Source organism: Sus scrofa, chromosome 13 (genome assembly GCF_054392235.1).
Source record: "Sus scrofa isolate SSC_HxYL_T2T_F1_AM1 chromosome 13, Sscrofa_HxYL_maternal_Yorkshire_Landrace_v2.0, whole genome shotgun sequence".
Classification (NCBI taxonomy): domain Eukaryota; kingdom Metazoa; phylum Chordata; class Mammalia; order Artiodactyla; family Suidae; genus Sus; species Sus scrofa.
Genome location: NC_139395.1, coordinates 55,034,847 through 55,057,617, shown reverse-complemented (window position 1 = coordinate 55,057,617; position 22,771 = coordinate 55,034,847). Strand labels below are relative to the sequence as shown.

General features: G+C 43.2%; 1 protein-coding gene and 1 long non-coding RNA gene across 10 annotated transcripts in view; one reads left to right on the top strand and one right to left on the bottom strand.

Moving 5' to 3' along the window:
- Positions 1-1,791: 1,791 nt before the first annotated feature.
- KCTD6 (potassium channel tetramerization domain containing 6) overlaps positions 1,792-22,771 on the bottom strand; it is a 52,764-nt gene continuing 31,784 nt past the window's right edge. For 2 of the 9 annotated variants that reach the window (XM_084988776.1, XM_084988777.1), the window contains exons 3-5: positions 15,682-15,882; positions 4,728-4,797; positions 1,792-3,223 (exon numbers count right to left, since the gene is read on the bottom strand). In XM_084988776.1, coding sequence (XP_084844902.1) covers positions 2,537-3,223; positions 4,728-4,754 — 714 coding nt within the window. In that variant the 5' untranslated portion in view covers positions 4,755-4,797; positions 15,682-15,882 and the 3' untranslated portion in view covers positions 1,792-2,536. Of the gene's footprint in view, positions 3,224-4,727; positions 4,798-6,062; positions 6,197-8,106; positions 8,246-9,270; positions 11,418-11,473; positions 11,681-15,681; positions 15,883-22,771 lie in introns of those variants that run through there. The other 7 variants (XM_084988779.1, XM_084988778.1, XM_005669685.4 and 4 more) reach the window with 6 other exon arrangements.
- Positions 1,805-9,281, top strand: LOC146397360 (uncharacterized). Its single transcript, XR_014823435.1, has 2 exons — positions 1,805-5,207; positions 5,528-9,281. It is a non-coding gene; the product is annotated as an uncharacterized LOC146397360 (long non-coding RNA).

Below are 22,771 nucleotides of genomic sequence, written 5' to 3'. Positions count from 1 at the left end.
TAAAATAAATCAGACACAGAAAGACAAACATCATATGACTTCACTTACATGTGGAACCTAAAAAAACAAACAAAACAGAAACAGACTCATAGACAGAACAAACTGATGGCTGGGGTTGGGAGAAGATATATGAAAGGGATTAAAGTGTACAAACTTTCATTTACAAAATAAGCAAGCCACAGGACGTAAGGTATAGCACAGGGAATGTAGTCGATAATATTGCAATAACTTTGTATGATAACAGATAGTTACCAGACCTATGGTGATTAATTCATAATGTATAAATGTCAAATCACTACGTTGTACATCTGAAACTAATATTATATGTCAACTATACTTCACTTTAAAAACGAAAAGAAAAACAGCCCAATTTTTAAATATAAATGTTTAAAAATCAACTCTTTTACAGTAAAAATGATAATAAAATTTTCAAAAAAGACGTAATTGTCTCAAATTTCCCCAAATATAGCCAAGCTACATTTTCCACATCATTTTCAACTGCCCAAGTATATAAAACACTCAAAATTAAATAACATGAAATTGCCAAACAATCTCAGCCTGCCACTTGTCCTAATTTACTCATGTAATCATTTGTTAATAATTTATAAATTTGACAAAATTTACCAAAAGCAAACTTATCTCCAGTAATCTAGGCAAGGAAGAAACTTCATAAATGTTTAACTTTTAAAACATTGGAAGAACCTGCTGTTATTCCCATTTCCATACTTGTTTTCAACCCAATTTTATCTTGCAATCCCTTCAGCAAACTCAACACGTAACTAGCTGGGTTGTTTCTTTTCTTATTGTTTCTTTTTTAGGTAACCACTAATCAATTTGAAGTAGGAGACAATTTTCTAAAAAGATAACTTCATACTGATACATTTACTGAAACCACAGCAATCTGCCAATAACACTGAAGAATTTTAGTTTGAAGATGGTAAAAATGGAGTAATTACAGGTTTCTGGATATTGGTCATATGTCAAATCTTAAAGTAAATTTTCAGAGAGACGTGGGCGAAAATGGATCTAGGTAAATGTTCTCATCCTCATTTGAAAGAGAGAATTTCAGAATCTTCTCTGAGAAAAAAAGGAGTAAGCTTCCTCGGGGCACACAGCCTCAGGGCTCTACTCCTTCCTTAGGCAGGGAAGAAATCTGGGCTTTCTTTTAAAAACTGTTCTAGCAAACGAGGAAGTCTCACTATAGTTAACATAATCCTTCCAGTGAGTAACTTCCAAGAAACAGAATCAAATGAACTATGCAAAATAAAACTACAGTGAAATAAACAAAAGTATATCTCTCCAATTGTGCCAGATCCTTCATTCACTGCAGTTTTCTTCTCCTCAGAAATAAACAACTTTAACAATAAAATACATTTGTGGGGCCGAAGAGTCAAGTTTGTCCATAGAGCTGGAATAAGGGTCACAGAGCAATGGCAATTGGTGGCTCACTAAAGAAAAATCTACAAATCTTCAAAACAAGTCCTATTCAAAAGAAATTTGGCAAACTATATGTTCATTGTCCAAATATGCACTCTTTTAGACAAAACTAATAATTCCATAAATTCGCTACTTCAACAGCAGAGAATTCTATCAACTGCATTCTAAAGTTCCACTGAGTCCTCCAGCATCAAATACTAATGTACCTCAGGCAGTATTTATTGGGTGGCAAGAATTGTTCACTGAACCACCAACACGGGGCAGTATCTATTATGGCATAAAACAAACAATGCATATTTTAGATAAGGAATATTATTTTCTCCCTTTAATAATAATCAATAAATACAAACCTAATTTTCACATTTCATTTTTTATTATTGGTTTTTTGTTTTCCTGGTAGACAGTACACTTGGGAATTATACCTTACCAGGCCTAAGAAGTAAGATTTCTACCACAGGGACATTTTGTATTCAGAATCCAATATAAATATTTCTAGTCAGACATTTCCATGGCTACAGATATTTGGTTGCTTGATTTATATGCATAGAAAGAAACAGTTGTCATAACTGTAAAAGCAGTACTTAACAAGTACTTTTAAATGATTGAACAGTTTTCGTTTAATATTACAATACTGCTTATTGGTTTGAAAACTAGGTCACCCTATATGATGTTCTGATTTTTCTCAAAGGCATCATCATGAGTACTCCGTTTTTTCTTTCATTCCTGCATTTTTAGCCTTCTAGTTGAGTTAGAAACTGTTTAATCAGAAATCATCTTAGCACTGTAATAAAAAAAGGGTTGTTAAGGATAGATTATATACCATAATGATTTTCAGACTTCTTTTTATAAAAAAGGTATCTGGAGGCTCTGAACAGGCACATGCATACTCAGGGTGAAGGGAACCACACAAAGAGGAGTCTGCTAAAGCACAAAACTTCCTGCTGGTCCCCAATGCCTTCAAATAAATACAAATATTAAAAAAAAAAAAAAATCCTCACACTGTGATTTAAAAAACAAAAACAAAAACCAAACAAACAAAAAACAGCCTCTTCAATCTCCTTGGGGAGTCCATTTGTAGGAACTTCTCCCAGGCTGAAGGTCAGTCATCGGTCTTCCGGGCCAGCCTGCAGAAAGTCCAGTTGTGCTCCACTGTGTTCTCGTTGGCCCGCTCACTCATGTGATGCACTCGGGTGTTGCGGATTGTGAAACCTTGCTTTGTAATGTATTCCATCAGATGGACTCGAAGAGAAACTTCCTGGTGATAATCACAGGGTCCAAAAGTAAAGGAAACCTGGCAATCTCTGGTGTCCATCATGTGCTTATTCCACTTCGTAAAATAGTTTGATATACCTTCTAGTAAGGAATGGACCTTGGTGGTAATGGTTAACTGGGTTATGATGACAGCTACTGGATTGGAATACTTAGAAAGCTTCCGAGTACTAGATAACTCCACAACTTCTTCAAAAGTATCCATAGGATACAAAGGCTTGGGGTCATTGAGACACTGAATCAAGGGCTCAATCTGATAAAAGTCTGCTTCTTTCCGAAGCAGATCAAATTCCTTAAAATCCAGGGGTAAAGTCAACTCTGAAGTTCTCAAGAAGTTGAGGACATATCGGAAAAGAGGTCCATCTCGATCAATGAAGTAATTGCCTTGAGGATCTCGAGCTGTGGGGAAGTCCCCCCCAAACATAGCTCCAAGCATGGAATCCGGGTAACGTGTCAACGTGGTGAGAGATGTTGTGTACAAGTGTCCACCTACATTTAACGTGACTGGGTCAGTCATCTGAAATTTTTTAAAAAATGATCAGTCATCTCAATTTTTTTTTTAAATCTTAACTTTGACAAATTAAGAAAATTAATGGTAACAAAAAAAGCAACAGATTCTTTCAGACTAGAACACAGCAATCCACTGAGGCAAAATAGCTTTACTTTTAGTGTGAAACCTACCCAGATGAAGGGATCTAACATTTGTTTCCAACAGAAAAAAAGGGTAAGTCCAATTTTTCAAAGCCTTACACTGAGAAAGGAGGACACAGCTTCCAAAGCCATTTAATTTCAGATCCAGTAACTGGAAGAAGTTTTCAGGTCAGAGTATATTATGGGAAGAGAAAGGCCAAACTAAAATATACTCATTTAAGTTTTATTCTGATTTTTTAAAAAAGAGACTTTCTTTTTTTCTTAATTCAATTTAATATAAAATAGAATCAAAATTATTTAATAACATAAAGACATCTACATTCAGTATTTCTTTGTCTTTTCCTCCCAAAAAAAAAAAAAGGCAGGGGAATCATGAGGTTTTTGGTTTTTTTTTTCCAGTTTGTGTAGACTTCATCTTCCTTTTTCATGGAAATAACAGTACCAAACACTGAGTTTAAAATACACAGTTTGGTCGATACAATCTCATATAGCCGAAAGCTAATAGCAGCTTTCAACTTGCGTCATCTGATAGTGTATTTACTTTTGTAACATTAATGTGGCAATCTGGCCTTTAATTTTGAAAAGCAAGCTTCTCTAAATAATACCTACCTTTGGTTTTAGAAATCACATGTAAGAAATAAAATAAGACAAGTAAAGATAGGTACTCGGCAAGTAAAATATTTCTTAACAAACATTTTCAAATAATAGGAGGACACCTGCACCTGTGCTCGTGAAAGAAGTGGCACCTTCTCAACTGTCAACCTCCCCAACCACAAGAAAATGTCCTCTCTTCTTTTTTTTTTTTTTTTGTCTTTTTGCTATTTCTTTGGGCCGCTCCCTCGGCATATGGAGGTTCCCAGGCTAGGGGTCAAATCGGAACTGTAGCCACTGGCCTACGCCAGGGCCACAGCAACGTGGGATCCGAGCAGCGTCTGCGAACTACACCACAGCTCACGGCAATGCCGGATCCTTAACCCACTGAGCAAGGGCAGGGACCAAACCCCCAACCTCATGGTTCCTAGTCGGATTCGTTAACCACTGCACCACGACAGGAACTCCCTGTCCTCTCTTGTTACCTACTAGACACTGAAGAGTTACAATTCTATGAAGGAAGAGCTTTAGGAGCAACATAAAGACTGAAAAAACAAGTCATTATAAAAAGTTACAAAGAGACTCCATGTTTAGCTTGCTTACCTAAAAACACTGAACAAAATAAAAACACCCCCCAAATGCATCTAAATTAATTGGGAGAGTTACATCACTTATAATTTTCATTCTTATGAAATATACCTAAGAATATATTACATAGGGGGAAAAGACACAAAAAATAATTTGCCAGACTTCAGAATGCATCTGCAAAAGCCTCTCACCATATAGCCCCAGTCTCCATTATCCATCTGCTCCAGTGCTGCGTCTCGGGGAGCCCAGGTTCCAGGGAAACTTGGGGAAGAGAAAAAGACATGTGATAGAGCATGTAACCATGAAAACAGAGAAGAAAGGTTTTCTCACCCAACAGAGTAGGCCAAACACCAGAAAACTACTCATTTTTGCTCAACTAAAACCTGCTACAAGGCAAAGATCTGGAGAAGAAAGGATTCCTCTAGGGCCATCTATGGGTCCTTCCACATTCCTACCACAATGGGTACCTAAGACACAGCCCAATCTTTCAGAGTTATCCTATACTTAGAAAAGAAGGTGGAGACTCGTGAGTAAACTCGTCATTCAAATTCTACCTATGGTCTCTGAAAATCCAATTTTAAGAATTTCTATAGGAGAACATTATGATTAACTCTACAACCTTATCCTGGTAGAAATATATGGTGATCCTTATCAAAAAGCTTATTTAAGGAGTTCCCGTCGTGGCGCAGTGGTTAACGAATCCGACTAGGAACCATGAGGTTGCGGGTTCGATCCCTGCCCTTGCTCAGTGGGTTAATGATCCGGCGTTGCCGTGAGCTGTGGTGTAGGTTGCAGACGCGGCTCGGATCCTGCGTTGCTGTGGCTCTGGCGTAGGCCGGTGGCTACAGCTCCGATTCAACCCCTAGCCTGGGAACCTCCATATGCCGCGGGAGCGGCCCAAGAAATAGCAACAACAACAACAACAACAACAACGACAACAACAAAAAGACAAAAGACAAAAAAAAAAAAAAAAAAAAAAAGCTTATTTAAGACAAAAGGAGAAAAAGAAAACTCTTTTTCATCAGCATTTCAACTATATAAACTGAACATCTCGGTAAAAGCATTAAAACCATAAACCTCCAAGACACCAGTGTCTCTTTCCAAGAAACATACATCAGAGTGATATATATCTCTTTTGTAATATAAAAAAACTAACTATACTTTCAGTAATGATACATTTCATTTTATATAATCATCAAAACAAATAGAAAACAATTTAAATGCCAAACCATTAGAGCACAATTTGGGGCAAAAAAGAACCTTACAAATCTGTCTGAGAGTCACTCAGCCAAGCACTTAAGGAGAGCCAGCCGGAAGACACTGATAAACACCCAGATACTAATGATTTGCGTTTGAATTTATTTTTATCTACAATTCAAAAGCATTTAAACGAACAGTTTCCCAGCTACTGAACTGCTTTAGTCAGTTTCCTTTCACACACATTACTCCCCAAATCACCCGGCAAAGCAAACTCCGGAGCAAATTTCAAAAGCTCTGGCAAGAAAAAGTAAGAAACACCGACTTACTGATATCTAGCCAGGAAAAGCACGGACTTTTTTATGTGGTCTTTGAACAGATTCACTTTTCCCACTTTTAGAGGAATCTGGCACACTAATTCCCAGACCAGGCCCTGACTACAGAAGATCACAAAGGCTCTTTCTCAAAAGGTCACTCAGGCAAGTAGAGAACATTTGCATAGCACAGCATGGGCTGAAATCAGAGCCTGAAGCATCTATTTCTCTACCTTGCAAATTCTTCAAAGTAAACAAGCTAAAATGTGGACCAGACAACTGTGGGGTTAGTTTTTATTCTCCATACTCAGCAGTTGGATATAGATAGGCCTCCACATGCTATAGGATGAGAAGTGGAACAAATGTCAAATTCAGGGCTGTTGTAACAACCTTTCATTCCTCTGACTTGCTTTACAAACAGTATTTGAAGAGAACTAGGAAACAGGTTTCACCAATTTGTATTATGAGCATCTGATTAAGCTACTGATACAACAGATCAGTAAAAGGACACTCATCCAAAAGTTCTGGTAAGATGTTCATCTTTGGCATTTTCCCATCCCGCAAAATATTCGTTCCTGAGAGCATCAAAAATAACTCAGCCTACATTTATTGGGGGGTAGAGCAGGGCAGGAGAGCCTAAGTACAATGGAGAAATACAGAAATAGGAAAAGTATGATCCTTGCCCTCCTGGAGCTTTCAATCTATGAAGAAAAGCAACATGTAACAACTGAAGTACAGAACAGAATTCCAAAGTACTACATAATAGATGGACTGGCAGAGCCTAAGCGAAGACAGAGCAAGAACAATTCCAAATGGGAAAATGGAGGACTTCCGGGGAAGAGCTTGCTCAGTGGAACTCTGCAGGAATGTTTGGGCAACCTGAGAAGGAATTCCAGAAGAAAGAAACAATTTAAGTAAAGATGGGGGGGAGTACCCCCCACAATATTCCTGATACTGTAACCAGAGCCTGAATTATAGACTTGCTCAAGGGCCCACAACTAGAAAATAAGTGAGAGCTTGGGTTTTCTAATTCCTAGACCAGATCTTTCTACCCCCGCTCCCGGTAGAAATGTTAAGAACAGAATCCAAGAAAAAAGAAATCAAAAAGATTAACGTAAAACACCCCTAAAGCCATCTATTAACCCTATCCACCTAAGGAGGGATTTATTTACAAATTTAACATTAACTCTTGGAGTTCCCATTGTGGCGAAGCAGAGATGAATCCGACTAGTTAATATGAGGTTGAGGGTTCAATCCCTGGCCTCACTCAGTGGGTTAGCGATCTGGTATTGCTGTGAGCTGTGGTGTAGGTCACAGACACCGCCCAGATCTGGCGTTATTGTAGCTGTGGTGTAGGCTGGCGGCTGTAGCTCCAATTCGACCCCTATCCGGGGAACCTCCATATGCCTTGGGTACAACCCTAAAAAGCAAACAAAACAAAATAACTCAAAGTGAGCAGTCATAATAGGTTTGTAAAAATTCTCCTGAGGCAAAATACCAAGAACTCACTAGTGTGATGGAAGGCTGCTGTCCTCTGTCTTAAGTGCAAAAAGAACTCCTAATCATGAACATTGGAATGGCTAAAAGAGAAGTGGGAGACCAAAGACAAGGAAAAAACCAGACATAATCAAAGTTACAAGCTGTTATGCAAGGCCTGTCCACTATTAATCCTCTTTTTTTTTTTTTTACTGCTAAATCAAAACAAGATAACTTGAGCAATCAAAAAAAAAAAAAAAAGAAAAAGAAAAAGAAATTAGATGATGCCCTGAATCTGCTCCACAGCAAAAGCCAAGGTTCTCTGTTCTTGTACAAAGATGTAATGAAACCTCAAGCTTAATAATTCAGAAAAGCAATTATGGGAATCTATATAAGCCCATGTTTCTTAAAAAGTACCCAAAAGCCCTTCATTTGTGTATAAGATACATGAAAATAAAAAGAGGTTACTATTAGTCACTTCCAATAACTACTAAACTGCCCCCCTCCAAATCACACTGTTCACTAAAGAGCTCCAAGGGAAAAAACAGTATTGATTAGTTTAAATTTTATCTCTATGCCTTACCTCTAAATATCCTCTGTGGAGATGCTCAGATACAGCAAGAAATAAATCAAAAAAACCAAGAAGATTCCTGGTCATCCAACAGCTGGATAATCAACCTCTCAAGTGATGATGATCAGGAACATCTCAGAGACAATGCAGATGAATGAAATAAAAATAATCCAAAAGAATTTCCAGAAGAGCTTCAACCTCTTCTACTAAGTCATTTTCCAGAGCTGGTAACAATTAGAAAATGATTCATTTGCTTTTCATCTTCTCTCCCTTCTGGCAGTTTCCAGTGGAGGGCTTAATGAGAAATTAAAGGACCACGAGTCAGGCAGCAGAATGAAGATCTTGAAATGGGCATCAAATGGGCCTGTTTTACTTGATGAAGATAAAGAAAAATCTAATGTTTTAGAAAATGTGCTACCAATGGAGGTTACAAGGGTAACAATGAAAAAAATGTTCCTTTAAAGTGACCTTCCTTACTAAAGATCGTTTTAAATCACAGTCAATGCAACCAAATACAAACAATTATAAAGTTGGAAGAAAAGCTTCTGACCATGTAAAAATCAGTTCACCTGAAAAGATCTGACCTTTGGTGCAAATAAAACTCTTGTGAAGAGAACCAGCTGACCATTCCCAAAGAATATAGAACAGGACTGGAAATTCAGCCACATTTCAGCTCCAAAGATTAATTGTGACTAATGTATAAATTCTGACAGTGCAGTGATAGCAGATATTTACATTAAGGAAAATACATACCAAAGAATGTATAAAAGCCTTAAAAGAAATGACAAGTTTTCTAAAGCAGCAAATCTAAAAAAGGCACCATTCAACAAGTTAATGACTTAAAGAACCTTAGAACCCCTGAAAGTCATTCTCCTCACCACTGCAGATACCCAATTATGGGCTTCATGGTTATGATGAACTAATGTAGCACAAATAGTCTGGGTTTATCACTTCTGCTACAGACTAAGACTAAGAATACTCCAGGACAAAAGTCCTGCTCCTACACAATAACCTATATACTGCAATACACACCTCCAAACTTGAATAAATAATAAAAACCTATTTAACTACTGCCTTCCCAAAGTCTCCAAGTAGCCCTTTTAAAATGCCTTTCTACTCAATTCTTTGTGTCTGGCATTCAGGAAAGACAACTCAATAAATTCCATCTATACATACCTTCAAAATTACCTTTGTGCTGAGTTCCTCTGTTCTTGAAATGTGGGAGTTTGAAAGTGAAACACTTTTTATAGTAACTAGTTCAGCGACATCTAAAGGAGTCTTTTGGGTTAACATTCACGTACAGACTGGCACAAGTAGCCAGGCACACAAGGAGAATGTGATTATGGTGTTAGGTTATCCTTAACCAGAACCACTGCAAAAATAGACTGTGTTGTCCAAAAACTAATTCTTTTTTCTCTCTCCTCTCTCCATGAGTTCTCGAAGGAAGGCACTTTAAGTTGAAAAATGACTTTAATGCTAAAACATTGTCACAAATAGTCACGAAACCATAAAAATTCCTCTTACCCTCCGTTTCTATAAGGTAAAACAGAATGATACCACCTTCCCAAAAGTAATGATAACACTTAGGCACAACATAAAGACAACTGGCCTACAGGGTAACAGATCGGGAGTACGGTTCTGAAGTCACATGCAGGCCAGCAGAGAGGATAAAGAACTGGACACAGGTGAGGATCTGTATCCCAGGTCTGCTCCATTACTATGAGACCCGGAGTAAATCATTCTTTATGCCCAGCTTCTTCTTGAAGAAAACAAATTGAGATTACGATTAGAAAATTGTTGGTAAACTGGCAAGTATTAAACAAATGTGAAAACACGAATGGCAGTAGCATCAACAAAGTTTCTGTGGTAAACTGAGAAACTTGAGTGTGCGAATGAACACGATTTTGAGCACGGGTGTGGAGACAGGGTAAATTTGCTTCCAATCTCTCCTAATCCTCCTCTCTCAGGAGCTCAGAAGGGGGAACAACAGGTAAATGGGAGTATCTGGCTTTGAGAGATCATCAGACATCTGAGCCCTTGAACACAGAAGGAACTTCTCTAAAGCATGACTCAGGATTATCCACAAGGCAAAGCCAAATCCAAATAAACATGTGTATTCCATTTTAAAAAGACTCCAAATATCAAAATCCAAGACACACTGAGAGATTCATAGAAGGATTCACCCAAGAATTCCTTTACACAGTAATGCTTTAGTTAAAATATGATTTATGAAAATTCAAATCACACAAACATTAAAAATGGCTGTCCTGACCACTCAATTCCTAATTATCTGTGGCATTACACAAGATGAAGCATTAGTATGGCCTGACAGTTCCCAACCAAAGAGCAAGTTCTCCCAACATGACAGCCATGAAGGCAAAAAGATTTTTCTTTTCCTAGCTACACATCTGTTCATTTGAAAACATCTCAATCCTGGGCTCAGTCCTGTGCTAAAGGCTGTCCCCTAGAATCTTTCCTATCTTGGGATCATTCATGTACTTGGGCATTTGTGACAGCAAGAAAATCAACATGCCAAGAGAAGAGGAAACAGGAAGGGGCAACTAGGCTTCCCCAAATATTCTTAGCCAAACTAGGTCACTTCGGGTCTCTTGGCCCCTCAAATCTCTTCTATTACAAACCCCTAAAATTGGATTTATCAACTTGTTATAGAACAGCTATATGTGAACAGCAACATAACTTCAGCAGAACATCCAAACAAGATCTCTGTTTCATTTGCGCGTCACCACCCCCCGCCCCGACACAGCCTCCGACAGCCTGGCAGGTGCTTCAGGGGCTCCCCATTAACGCGGCCATTTATCACCTCTGACAAGCAGCATTAAAAATGCCCTGACACATACAAATCTCAGCCTAAAGAACTCAGCTGCGGTCAGAGTGTCTCTTTGGGGCAGAAAATCCCCAAATGTCTTTAAATTAAGACAAATAGGGGCGAATAAGCACCACCCCCAAAACAACCATTTTCGAGCAAACCTCGAGGTGCCCCCGAGCGGGCCAGATTGCACTTTGCCCGCAGGCGGAGCCCCCAGTCCCGACCCGGCCCTGGCGAGGGATAGGAGACGCTCAGGGCCCGGGCAGAGGGCGCGCACCGGAGCCCCGAACCCGGGTCCGCCGAACCCGCAAGTTCCCGCCCGGCGGGCTCCGGAACCTCCGCACAAGGCCGGCCCCTCGGCCGCGGACAGCCCGCCGCGGGCTCGTGCCAGCCCCGGAGCGCGCCGCCCGGGCTCCCAGCGGTCCCCTCAGCAGGGCCCCGCCACCGCCCGGCTTCCCTTCAACCTCCCTCCCCCGGCCGCTTCGCACGGGCTTCTAGTGCCCAGCCCTCCCGAGCCCCGGGCCCCCAAGCCGTGGGCCCGCCCCTACTCACTGCGCGGCGGCGGCGGCGGCGGCGGCGGCGGCGGCGGCAGCTGCCGGGCCGGGAGACGCCGGCGGCCGGAGAGTGAGACCGCGAGGACGAGCGAGCCCGCTCCCGGAGGCGGCGGTGGCGGCGGCGGCGGCAGACGGGACGACTGAGCCCGCGCCCGGAGTTGCGGCTCCAGCCGCCCGGAGCGGACGGCGCCTCCCCAGTAGAAACGCGGCGCCGCGAGCGAGAGCGCCCCCTGACGGCGGCGCGGGCGGGTGGCCGGAGGGCCGAGCGGCCAGTGGAACTCAACCAGGCGTAGCCTGGGCTGCTTGGTTAGGCCTGCTCCGCCGCAGCCCCAAAGCCCCGCCCTGACGCCCCAGAGGCTCCGCCCGAGACTCTCCGCGTCCCGCCCAGAATCCGCCCTAGGTCCCGCCTCCGCCGGCAGTTTGGAATCAGCCCAGCCCAGGGCAGTCTTCCCAGTGTTCTCAGGCCTAGGATACCCACAGCTGTTTCTTCTGTCATTTAACCAACACGTATGGGGCCCTGCCCATGTGCCAGGCCTGTGGGGAGAGCGGCCACCAAGAGGCAGGGACGTCCTAAAGAGAAAAGACCCAAGGAAACAGCCAGTAGATAAAACAATGACAAGCTATGATCATTATGTATTGGGAGGTACATGATCAGAAGAATTAGATGGAGATATAAGCGGAGGGGGCCTCTGCTTCAGGTGCGGTGGCTAAGGAAGACCCGGACTGTGACCAGAGCACCTCTGGGCCTTGCGTTCTGTGGGATTGGTAGTAAAGTCACTTATCCAGCCTGGTGGGCACAATAGGGAAAGGCAGCCAAGCCTGAAGGGTCAACGTGGGAGGCCAGGGGGGTAGAAGGGCAGAGGTGACTTCAGCAGAGAAAACGACCAATGCCAGGGCTCCGAGGGCTGAAAGAGCTGTCCTTAGATGACCCTGGCGCTGGAACAGCCCTCATTTCACCATGAAGGAAGCCAAGGCTGCAGAGAGGGGGCCATTACCTAAAGTTTCAGAGCTAAGTGATCTCCAAGCATAGCCTCCAAATTCCATTCGGTTCCTGCTAACCAGATCTCCATCCCTTTCCAGGTGAGACCAGGTATGCAATGTTGGTTTTTTCCATTTCCCCTTCACCAGGATAACTACTTGCCTTGGAAACTCACCTGTACTTTATGTCTGCCTATGCATCAGCTGTCTCTGGGGTTTAATTTTATCTGCATCATCATCACAGTCATATCTTATATTTAGGTTTTCTCTGAAAACTCAAATCAATAGACTAAATAAATGACATATGCTTCATCAACATAATTGAGTGCTACATTATCATACTGAAAAAGACTACGTGAGGATACAGGTAAATGTGTGTGAAATAAGCAGTATACAACATGGTATACATGGCATAATCCTAATTTTATTTTTTAAAATGTAAATATATGTAGAGAAAAATTTTGAAAGCTACACCGAATCATTAACCATAGTTCTAGGCAGTAGGATGGGAATATTAGTCATTTATTACTTCTAAATGTTCTTCTGAATTTTTTGTGTTTTCTAGAATGCATGGATATGGAATTTATAATCAGAAAAATAAATGAGTTTTATCTTTTACAAAGGAAAGATAATGCTGAAATTACCCAACACTCAGATCTCCAGGATTTGGTGCCAATGAAAATCCAAAACTGCCCCTGGCTTACTGGTGTCTTTGGAAGAATCATTTCCCTTCTTGGGGCTTCTATTTCCTCAACTAAAAACTGAGAGGAATTAACTTTATCAGTGGTTTTCTCAGAAGGATTCCTGGAGTTCCCTTCATGGCTCAGTGGTTAACGAATCCAACTAGGATCCATGAGGTTATGGGTTGGATCCCTGGCCTTGCTCAGCGGGTTAAGGATCTGGCGTTGCCATGAGCTGTGGTGTAGGTCGCAGACATGGCTCAGATCCTGCGTTGCTGTGGCTGTGGTGTAGGCTCGCAGCTACAGCTCTGATTCAACCCCTAGCCTGGGAACCTCCATATGCTGCAGGTGCGGCCCTAGAAAAGACAAAAAAAAAAAAAAAGGAAGGATTCCTACATATTTCAAAGTTTTTACTGCCACTATAAATTTCAGTTACATATTTATATTTTATAACATTGAAATAGCTTATATTCAAACATTTTTTAGTTCTAATTTAGTTCTTTTTTAGTTCTAATAACTTTACAGGCTCTCTTGAATTTTCTATGTAAGTAATTATAGTCTGCAAGTAATAATGTTTTGTATCTTCCTATTAGGTCTTTTTTTCTTTTTCCTTATTTTACTGCACTAAAATCTCCAATGCAATGTTGAATAAAAATGATGGTGGGCAATTCTGTCTTGTTCTTGGCTGCATCTAATATGTCACCATTAAATATGGTATTTGGGGAGTTCCTGTTGTGGCTCAGAGGTAACGAACCCAACCAACAGTATCCATGAGGATGTGGGTTTGATCCCTGGCCTCTCTCAGTGGCTCAGGGATCTGGCATTGCCATGAGCTGTGGTGTAGGTCACAGATACGGCTCAGATCCTGTGTTGCTGTGGCTGTAGTGTAGGCTAGCAACCATAGCTCCAATTCAACCCCCAACCTCCACATGCCGCAGGTACGGCCCTAAAAAAAAAAAAAAGGAGAGATATTTGTTGTAGATTTTTTGTAGATACCTTTTATCAGAGTAAGGAAGTACTACTCTCCTCTATTATGAAGTACTACTCTCCTCTATCTCCAATGTAATTAGTTACAGCCATGGACTTTACTATATTAAACCATCCATGCATTCCTGGAATAAACACACCTAAATGATGTGATTTTCTTTTTTTTCAATACAGTAGGATTTTGTTTGCTGATAGTTTATTTAGGATTTTTGTGTCCATATCTATGAATGAGCTATGCCGGCTTCTAGCTTATTCTCTCCTTGTCTTGTTTTGCTATCAAAGTTACATGAACCTCATAAAATAAATTAAGGAATGGGTGTCTGCTCACTAGAGCAGTTTCATAAACATGAGATTTTTCTATGGTTTGGATTTTCTAGAGGATTCTCCTGTAAACCACCTTGGCTTGGGGCTTGAGGGTTGAAAACGTTTACACTGACATCCTGCTCCACAGCATTCAATCTGGCCTCAGAGCCCACCTCTCTATGCACATTGCTCTTGTGGAGAGCCACCAGGAATCTCCTGTCGCTGAATCCAAAAGACACTCCTCAGATCTCCCATCAGGCTTCCCTGCAGTGATGTCAGTGACCACGCCCTCCCAGGGACAACCTCTTCCCAGAGCCCTGTTCTAGATTTCCTCCTTCCTCTTCAACTCCTCATCTCAGACTCACAGAGATGCTCCTCCTCTTGCTTTACTCACCCCTTATGTCCAGGTTTCTGGCCAAGGCCATACTTTCTTCTCTGTCTACCCCTCCCTGTGGACTGGCTCAGCCACCTCCATGGAGTCCATTCTTGTCTCTAAACCAAAAGACTCCCAAAGCCGTACGCCCAGCCCAGTCCTCTCCCATGAATGCCAGCATCCCCTATAGATGCTGCATACTCTAAAGCCCCTACTATGTGCCAGGCACTATACTAAGTTCTCTATTGCTGCGTCATAAGTTGTCCCAAAATGTAAGGGCTTAAAACAACAAACATTTCTAACTTCTTTGTTGTACAACAGAAGTTATCACAACATTGTATATCAACTAATGTCAATAAAACTTAAAATTTTTTTTTTCTTTTGTCTTTTTAGGGCCGCACCCATGGCATATGGAGGTTCCCAGGCTAGGGGTCTAATCGGAGATACAGCTGCCGGCCTACACCACAGCTCACAGCAATGCCAGATCCTTAACCCACTGAGTGAGGCCAGGGATCAAACCCACAACCTCATGGTTCCTAGTCGGATTTGTTTCCTCTGCGCCATGAACTTCTTTTTTAAAAAAGTTAAAAAATAAAACAGCAGGAGTTCCCATCATGGCTCAGTGGTTAATGAATCCGACTAGGAACCATAAGGTTATGGGTTCTATCCTTGGCCTTGCTCAGTGGGTTAAGGATCTGGCATTGCCGTGAGCTGTGGTGCAAGTCGCAGACGCAGCTCGGATCCCACGGTGCTATGGCTCTGGCGTAGGCTGGCAGCTACAGCTCTGATTCGACCCCTAGCCTGGGAACCTCCATATGCTGCGGGAGCGGCCCAAGAAATGGCAAAAAGACCAAATAAATACATAAAACAGCAGATGTTTCTTACCTCACAGTTTCTGAAGGTCAAGAATTTAGAAGTAGATTAGGTAGGTAGTGGATCTTGCAGTCTAGATGTCAACTGGGGCTGCAGCAAGCTGAAGGCTTCCCTGGGGCAGGAATATTTGCTTCAAGCTCATCCTTTTAGCAGGTGCAGTAGTTCCTCTTCATATGAGCCTCTCCTAACAACCTGTCATCTGGCATTCCCCATCTACGAATAAAGCCACAGGAGTTCCTACTGTGGCTCAGTAGGTTAAAAAATCCAACTGCAGTGACTCGGGTCGCTGAGGAGGCACAGGTTCAATACCCAGCCCAGCACAATGGGTTAAAGGATATGGCATTGTCCCAGCACAGTGGGTTAAGGACCCAAATGCAGGGAGTTCCCCAGTGGCCTAGTGGTTAAGGATTTAGTGTTGTAACTGCTGTGACTCGAGTTTAAACCCTGGCCTGGAGACTTCTGCATACCACAGGTGCAGTCAAAAGCATTTTAAAAAAATTTAAAGAATCCAACTGCAGTGGCTCCAGTTGCTGCAGAGGCATGGGTTCAATCCCCAGCCCGGTGCAGCAGGTTAAGGATCCAGTGTTGCTACAGCTGTAGCACAGGTTGCAGCTACAGCTCAGATTCAGTCCCTGGTCTGGGGAACTCCCATATGCCACAGGTGCCGAGAAAGGGAGGGAGGAAGGGGGGGGGAGGGAAGGAGGGAGGGAAAGAAAAAGGAAAGATAGGAAAAGGAAAGGAAAGGAAAGAGCCACAATGTCCTTTATAACCCAGCCTTTAGTGTGACATACCCATAGTCTTGTGATCTCAGAGACCAACCCTACTGCAGTGTGGGTGGGTACCACACAAGGATCTGAAACCAGGAGGCAGGGTCATTAGGGTTGATCTTGGAGGCCACCTAACATATCCTCACAACTATGAGGATGACCCACATCATCCCATGATACAGATGAGAAAACCAAGGCAAGGAGAGGAGAAGTCAGTGATCAAAGCCAAGTGTGAGAAGAGAGATTTTGAACACAGCTCTGCCTGGCTCCCTGCGGGTTTCTCCTCCACAGTCCATCTTCCCATGGGCCGAGACCAGTCCCCTCGCCTTTAATACGTGCAAACCTGAGCCCTCTCTCCTCACCACCTCCAAACTTCCCAAATCCCCAGCTCAGCTCAGCAAGTGGTGCTACCATCCTCCCATCTGTCCAAACCAGAAGCTTTGAGTCATGTGTGCTCTTCCCACCCCCTCACTTCCCAGTGCCAGATCACCCAGCCTTGCCAAGTCTTCCTCCTCAGTGCAGCCTGGATCTGTCTTTCCTTCCCCCTCCCTCCATCCCCACCATCATCTCTCCAGACCAAGCTACCAACTTGTCCGTCCTGGGCATCTGTAGGAGCCCCCTCCTGGTCTCCCTTGTTCTCTCTGCCCCCACACTACCCATCCGTCCTCCTCTCTCCGGCATGAGTCACCTTTAAGAACACGAAGCTGGTTGTGCCACCCTGCCTGCTTTAAACTCTTCCAAAGGCTCTCATTGCCTTCAGGCTCTGGCCCCAGTCCCCTCTGGTGTGATCTACTCCCTGCCCACTTGTCCAGCCTCCTCTCTGCACCTTTTCTCTCTCTCAGGACCCCAGGCCCTCTGGCCAGACTTCTGTATCCAGGACCCCCTGCACACTGTCTCTCTTTAGGGCCTCCCTTATGCTGTTCCCTTAGCCTGAAACACTCTTCCCCCAGCCCTTGCATGCCTGTCTCCTTGTTCTTCGGCATCTTGTCATCTCCTCAAAGAGGCCCTTCTTGACCTTCTCTGACCTCTCAGCCAGGCTGAGGTCCCCCAGCTGTAACTTCTAGAGTGTCTCTCCTTCCCTCCCCAACTCACAGCTGCTCAGCTGAACCATGAGCTCCCTGAGAGCTGTGTGTGTCTGGCTCACAACAGCACCCTAGATCTTTACAACATGTCCGGCCCTTAGAACGCCCTCAACAACCACATGAAGTTCAGTACATTCTCTCTGCCTCCTCCCTTCCCCCTTGGACTCCACGCTCCAGCCACTGGACAATGCTCAGTTCCTTAAATGAAGCACACTCACCACCAGGTCTTTGCACATGCTGTTCCCTCCATAGGGATGCCATTCCCTCCTGTCCCTCTATTTACTCAGCTAACGCCTGTCTATTCATCAGGAACTAGGGTTGCCAGGTTTAGCAAACGAAAACACAGGATGCTCAGTGAAATGTGAATTTCAAATAAATGATTAATTTTCTTAGTATAAGTTTGTCACAACTATTGCATTAAATACAGGCCCTCCTGTACTTTATCTGGCAACCCTAGCAGGAACCAGCACCAGTTCCCCTCTCCTTTGGGAGATCTCCCTGGCCCAGGCACCCCTGCTTAGGTCTGATCACCTCCCTCCCCCTCCCTGAGCTCTCAAACCACTCCCTGCTTGCCCTCCCTCACTCTGTTTATGACTCTCCGTTACCAACTGGAATGTGCCCTCGTTGACAGAGAAGGCTGTGTTTCTGTCTTCATTCAGAGTGTCTCTCTTCACCTGGAACAACCCATGCCACAACCCTGGTCAGTAAGATTTACTGAGTGGAGAAATGAAAGAGCATCAAAGAGAAAAAAATAAACAAGATGGGAAAAGGACCAGCAAATGAAACCCGGTCCCCGAAGCAGGATGAATCTCTTGGATGATTATCTACAGTGGGGAGCACCCCTTCCTACCCCACCTCACCTGTGTCACCTAGAACCTCTCGCACCTCCTGCCCTAAACCTCAGGCAGCCTTAGGATTGGTGGACCAGAAATGCAAAAAGAAAATCTGTGTCCTTTCCGGGGTGGGAGTAGGGGGTTCCTAAACAGCCTCTTGAACATACAAATGGGAGGTCCTGCCAGGAACAGGATGGGAGTGTCTACCTCAGCCATTGATTGGAGAGAAGCTGGGCAGCTCCTCTGTGTAAAAAGGAGTCCCCCAAAGGTTGGGGAGGGGTGCTGCTCAACTGTGTGAAGAGCTATCAAAGTCCAAGCAGGTCACCTAAGGGCTCTCAGCCACCTGTGGCCATTCAATTACCTCCCACAACCCCTTCCAAGATGGGGACAGTCCCAAAGGGCCCCAATAGGTAAAGGACCCTAACGCAGCTAATTGCATGGATTTTCTTTGACCTGAGATTTTGCCAAACTCCTCCCAACTACCCCTCCTGGGTATTCTGATAAGCCAAGGGAATGCCCAGTGGAGAAACCCACACCACTTAGCCCTTCTTGGCGGTGGGTCTCTCCAGTGTGTGTGTCTCTCCCTTCCTCCCTGCCAGTCACCTTTGTGCTACTGGTTTCACCAGCTGAGGTTCGCTTGGGGCTTAAAAGGCCTTCCTTAGCCTTTCACCCATGGGCTGCCCCAACCGGGAAATATATTTCTAACCAGTCTCCTCCCTCCACCCCTGGAGACCATCTCCAGACCCTCTGCACACCTGCCCCGGCCTCTAGGCCGACCTCTGGCACAAGTGGCCCTTGCAGCCAGCAATTTCCAATGGCCTTTCCCACGTCCAGCCGTGGGGATGCTTTGGTAAATTTGATGAGAGCATTTTTCCTTTTTATAAGGTTTCTAATTACCTATCATTCCTGATCTTCTCTTTAATCATCTTCTGAAACTCTGCTGGGAGTTACAGAACCAGGGGAAGGAATCTGGTTTTCACCAGTGTTGAGAGAAAGGCCCTGTGGTTGTCCTGGAATGTCACCATCCTCTTCACCATTATGACTCTGTAATTAGAGGGATCAGAAGATCTGGCTTCTGTCTTTGGTGCCATGAGTGTCTTAGTGTGCCACATCTGAGAAGCTTATGGGTCTTGAGAGTCATCACATGCCAAAAGGGAATAAAGCTGCCTGACCAACGCATAGCCAGCTGGCATGCAGGAGGCAAGACAGCTCCAGATTCTGAGTTCTCATCCTCCCTGACAGCTCAGCGCTCTAAACACTTGTCAATAACACATTTCAGGCCTTGGTGGTCCTCCCGCCCAATTCCTAATCCAAACCACTTCCTCCGCGTGCATTGGCTGGTTTATCAAGTCTTACTTGCAAAGCACAGCTCCTGTCCCTTCTCTCCTGTCCCTTCCTGGTTGAGTCTCTCCATCCTAACACACCTCTCTTTCCACAGGTCTTCCTGCCTGGATGCCCACTCCCTCCCTCAACATACTGAGGGGGCTCCCATGGATCACCCCCACCCAAATGTATCACTTTTGTTGAGGAGTCCCATGGAACTAACTGCCTGAAATACAGGTGTATTACCTTTAGAAAGCTCCTATGTTTTACTCAAGGTGCAAATAACAATATTTGTAAAGCTGCCATAGTACAGGATCTGTTAATGTTCCAGGGGCTTCTGAAATAAAAGGTCTGATTAAAAGGCAGGAATGCTATTTTAAGTGTATTGAAATGTCCCTCGGGTTTTGTGATGATGGTGGGGTTTCAACACCTCAGTGGCTAATAGTCGAGCCGTTGTTATCCCGGCAAAAAATGAGAGCATCATGTAGAGAGTAACTATAGTAACCGTGTGAAGAGCCATGTCTCGAGATTCAGAATTATACGCGTGTCACTTATTTCCTGTTACTGACGTCAGGTCCCAAGACAGAGCAAAGCACGGGGTGGGACTCTGGTTCATTCTCTGGCTCTGTCACTCACCAGCAATGCTGGACGCCCCAGCCTCAGTTTCCTCTACTGAAAAAGGGAATAAAAACAACTCTTTGGCAGAGTTGTTGTAACAATGAAGTGAGGCAATTAAAGTATGAAAAACTCTGATAATGCAGTGCCTGGCATAAAGTCAGCACACAATAAATTGGTAGCTCTTATTATAATAACTAATTGCTATACCGCTGATTTGAAAAGATAAATATAGAATTGAATCTCTGGCAGGCAGCAGGAAAACCAGGCTGAGAGAGGGGTAACTTTTTGAGAATGATGATTTGATTGTTCCACCAAGATCTCTCAAAACATCTATTTATTTTGGCTGCAAGTTGAATATTGTCCATGTTGATAATTGCTATGAATAATGAAAACAATGGCTTCCGCTGACATTCTTATAGCACTTCTGTGATTAGCTAAATATATCTCTTTATAACCCGTTCTGTACTAAGACACACAAAACCTGAGCCCCTAACGTCATGAAATTAAGTCGGCAGGGTAATGTGATTATACAAAATAATAAACAAGAAAGCAATAACTTTTTATTACTTGGGAAGAAGTGGTGTCCTCACCTTGGCTGACTTTTTTCCTAGTAACTTCTGTCAGTGGGATATAACATCCATATAGAAATGTGCGTAAAGCATAAATGAATGGCTTGATGAATTTTTCACAGATTGAACATACCTCTATGAATATGCCACACCCAAGATCAAGAAACAGAACCTCACCAGCACTCTAGAAACTCCCTCATCCCCCCTGCTGGTTGAATCTTTCCTTCTCCCTTTCCTCCTCCTGCTCCTTCTTTGAGATATAATTTACAAACCATTAAATGTATCCATTTTAAATATAGTTTGATGAATGCCTCTAAATTCACAGCATGTACCCATCACCATCATTCAGTTTTAGAGTATTTCCATCACTCCAGAAAGTTCCCTGGTACCTGTTTAAGGTCAATCCCCACTTCCATCCCCAGGCCCAGGCAACCACTTGATGTTCTCTCTGTCTCAACAGTTTTGCCTTGGAGTTCCCATCATGGCTCAGTGGTTAATGAACCTGGCTGGTATCCATGAGGACGGAGGTTTGATCCCTGGCCTTGCTCAGTGGGTTAAGGATCTGGCATTGCCCTGCACTGTGCTGCAGATCGAAGAAGTGACTCAGATCATGAGTTGCTGTGGCTGTGGCATGGGCTGGCAGCTGCAGCTCTGGTTCGACCCCTGGCCTAGGAGCCTCCATGTGCCACGGGTGTGGTCCTAAAAAGACAAAAAAGAAAAAAAAAAAGTTTTGCCTTTATGAAAATGTTCATATAAAATAGTAAACACACAACAGTAGTCTTTTGTGTATGACTAGCTTTTTATCATAAAATATATAGATATGAATATAGAAAGATGAGAGTTTCCTAGGTGTGGCACATGAAGTAATTTAGATGGCACACAATTATTTCATATCTTAATTATTTTTTTCTAAGATACATGAAAATAACTAGCATATTAAGTGCCTGATGTCACAGGAACTACAGCTCAGATCTAGAAGAGGTTTTAAAAGAAATCAATTTAAGGAAACATGTTAGTAATAACACAGGTAGTGCACAGACAACATGAAAATTTTAAGGGTGAATGCGGCAAATGTTGAAGCCAGGTAAATAGTGACTTAGACTGAGAAAGAGAAATCGTTTCTCTGAGCCCTGTCTATCAATCAATATGTAGCCTTTTAAAAATAATACTCAGAATTTTAAGGCTATTCAGGTGTTTTATTGACCATTTCCACACTTTCATTGAATGCCTTCTATGTGCCAGATGCTAGATAAATTTTCACTTAGAGATTCTAGTCATACTGCTTTTGTACTTGCATCATAAATATTTTTTACAAGACTTGGATGATTTAAACACAATGACACCCAGGAGTGTGAGGTTATGTACTCACACAAAACAGCTTCCACAAAGGTTCTGGGTTGACAGGAAGAACCAGAATTCAGGGAAGAGAGAGAAAATATGGATGACGAGAGATTTGGCCCAAGGGAGAGAGAATTTAGGGAGGGAAGAGAGGAGGATGGTTCTAGCAAAAGCAGAAGCTAAACAGAAAAAAAAAAAAGTATATTCCAGCACCAATGAGTTGACCTTACTTGTTAGTACACAGGTGAAAAAGGTGAAAAAGTGGTGACAGGAGTATAATGGCTAATCCAAACGTTGCTTACAAACAACTATGAGCTGAACACCATGAAAAACAACCAGAGATGCCATCGGAAGGTCAGTCCTTTGTGGAAGATACAGAGGATGGATGGATGGATGATGGATGATGGATGGATGGATGGATGATGGAAGGCAGGAAAGAATGGCTGCTCAGATGGATGGTCATCTGCCACATCCAATCCCTGTCTTATTCAATATTCATGTTCAATATTATGTGTTGCCTTGACATCTGATAAAATTGAGAAGGCCTTGGAGTTCCCGTCGTGGAGCAGTGG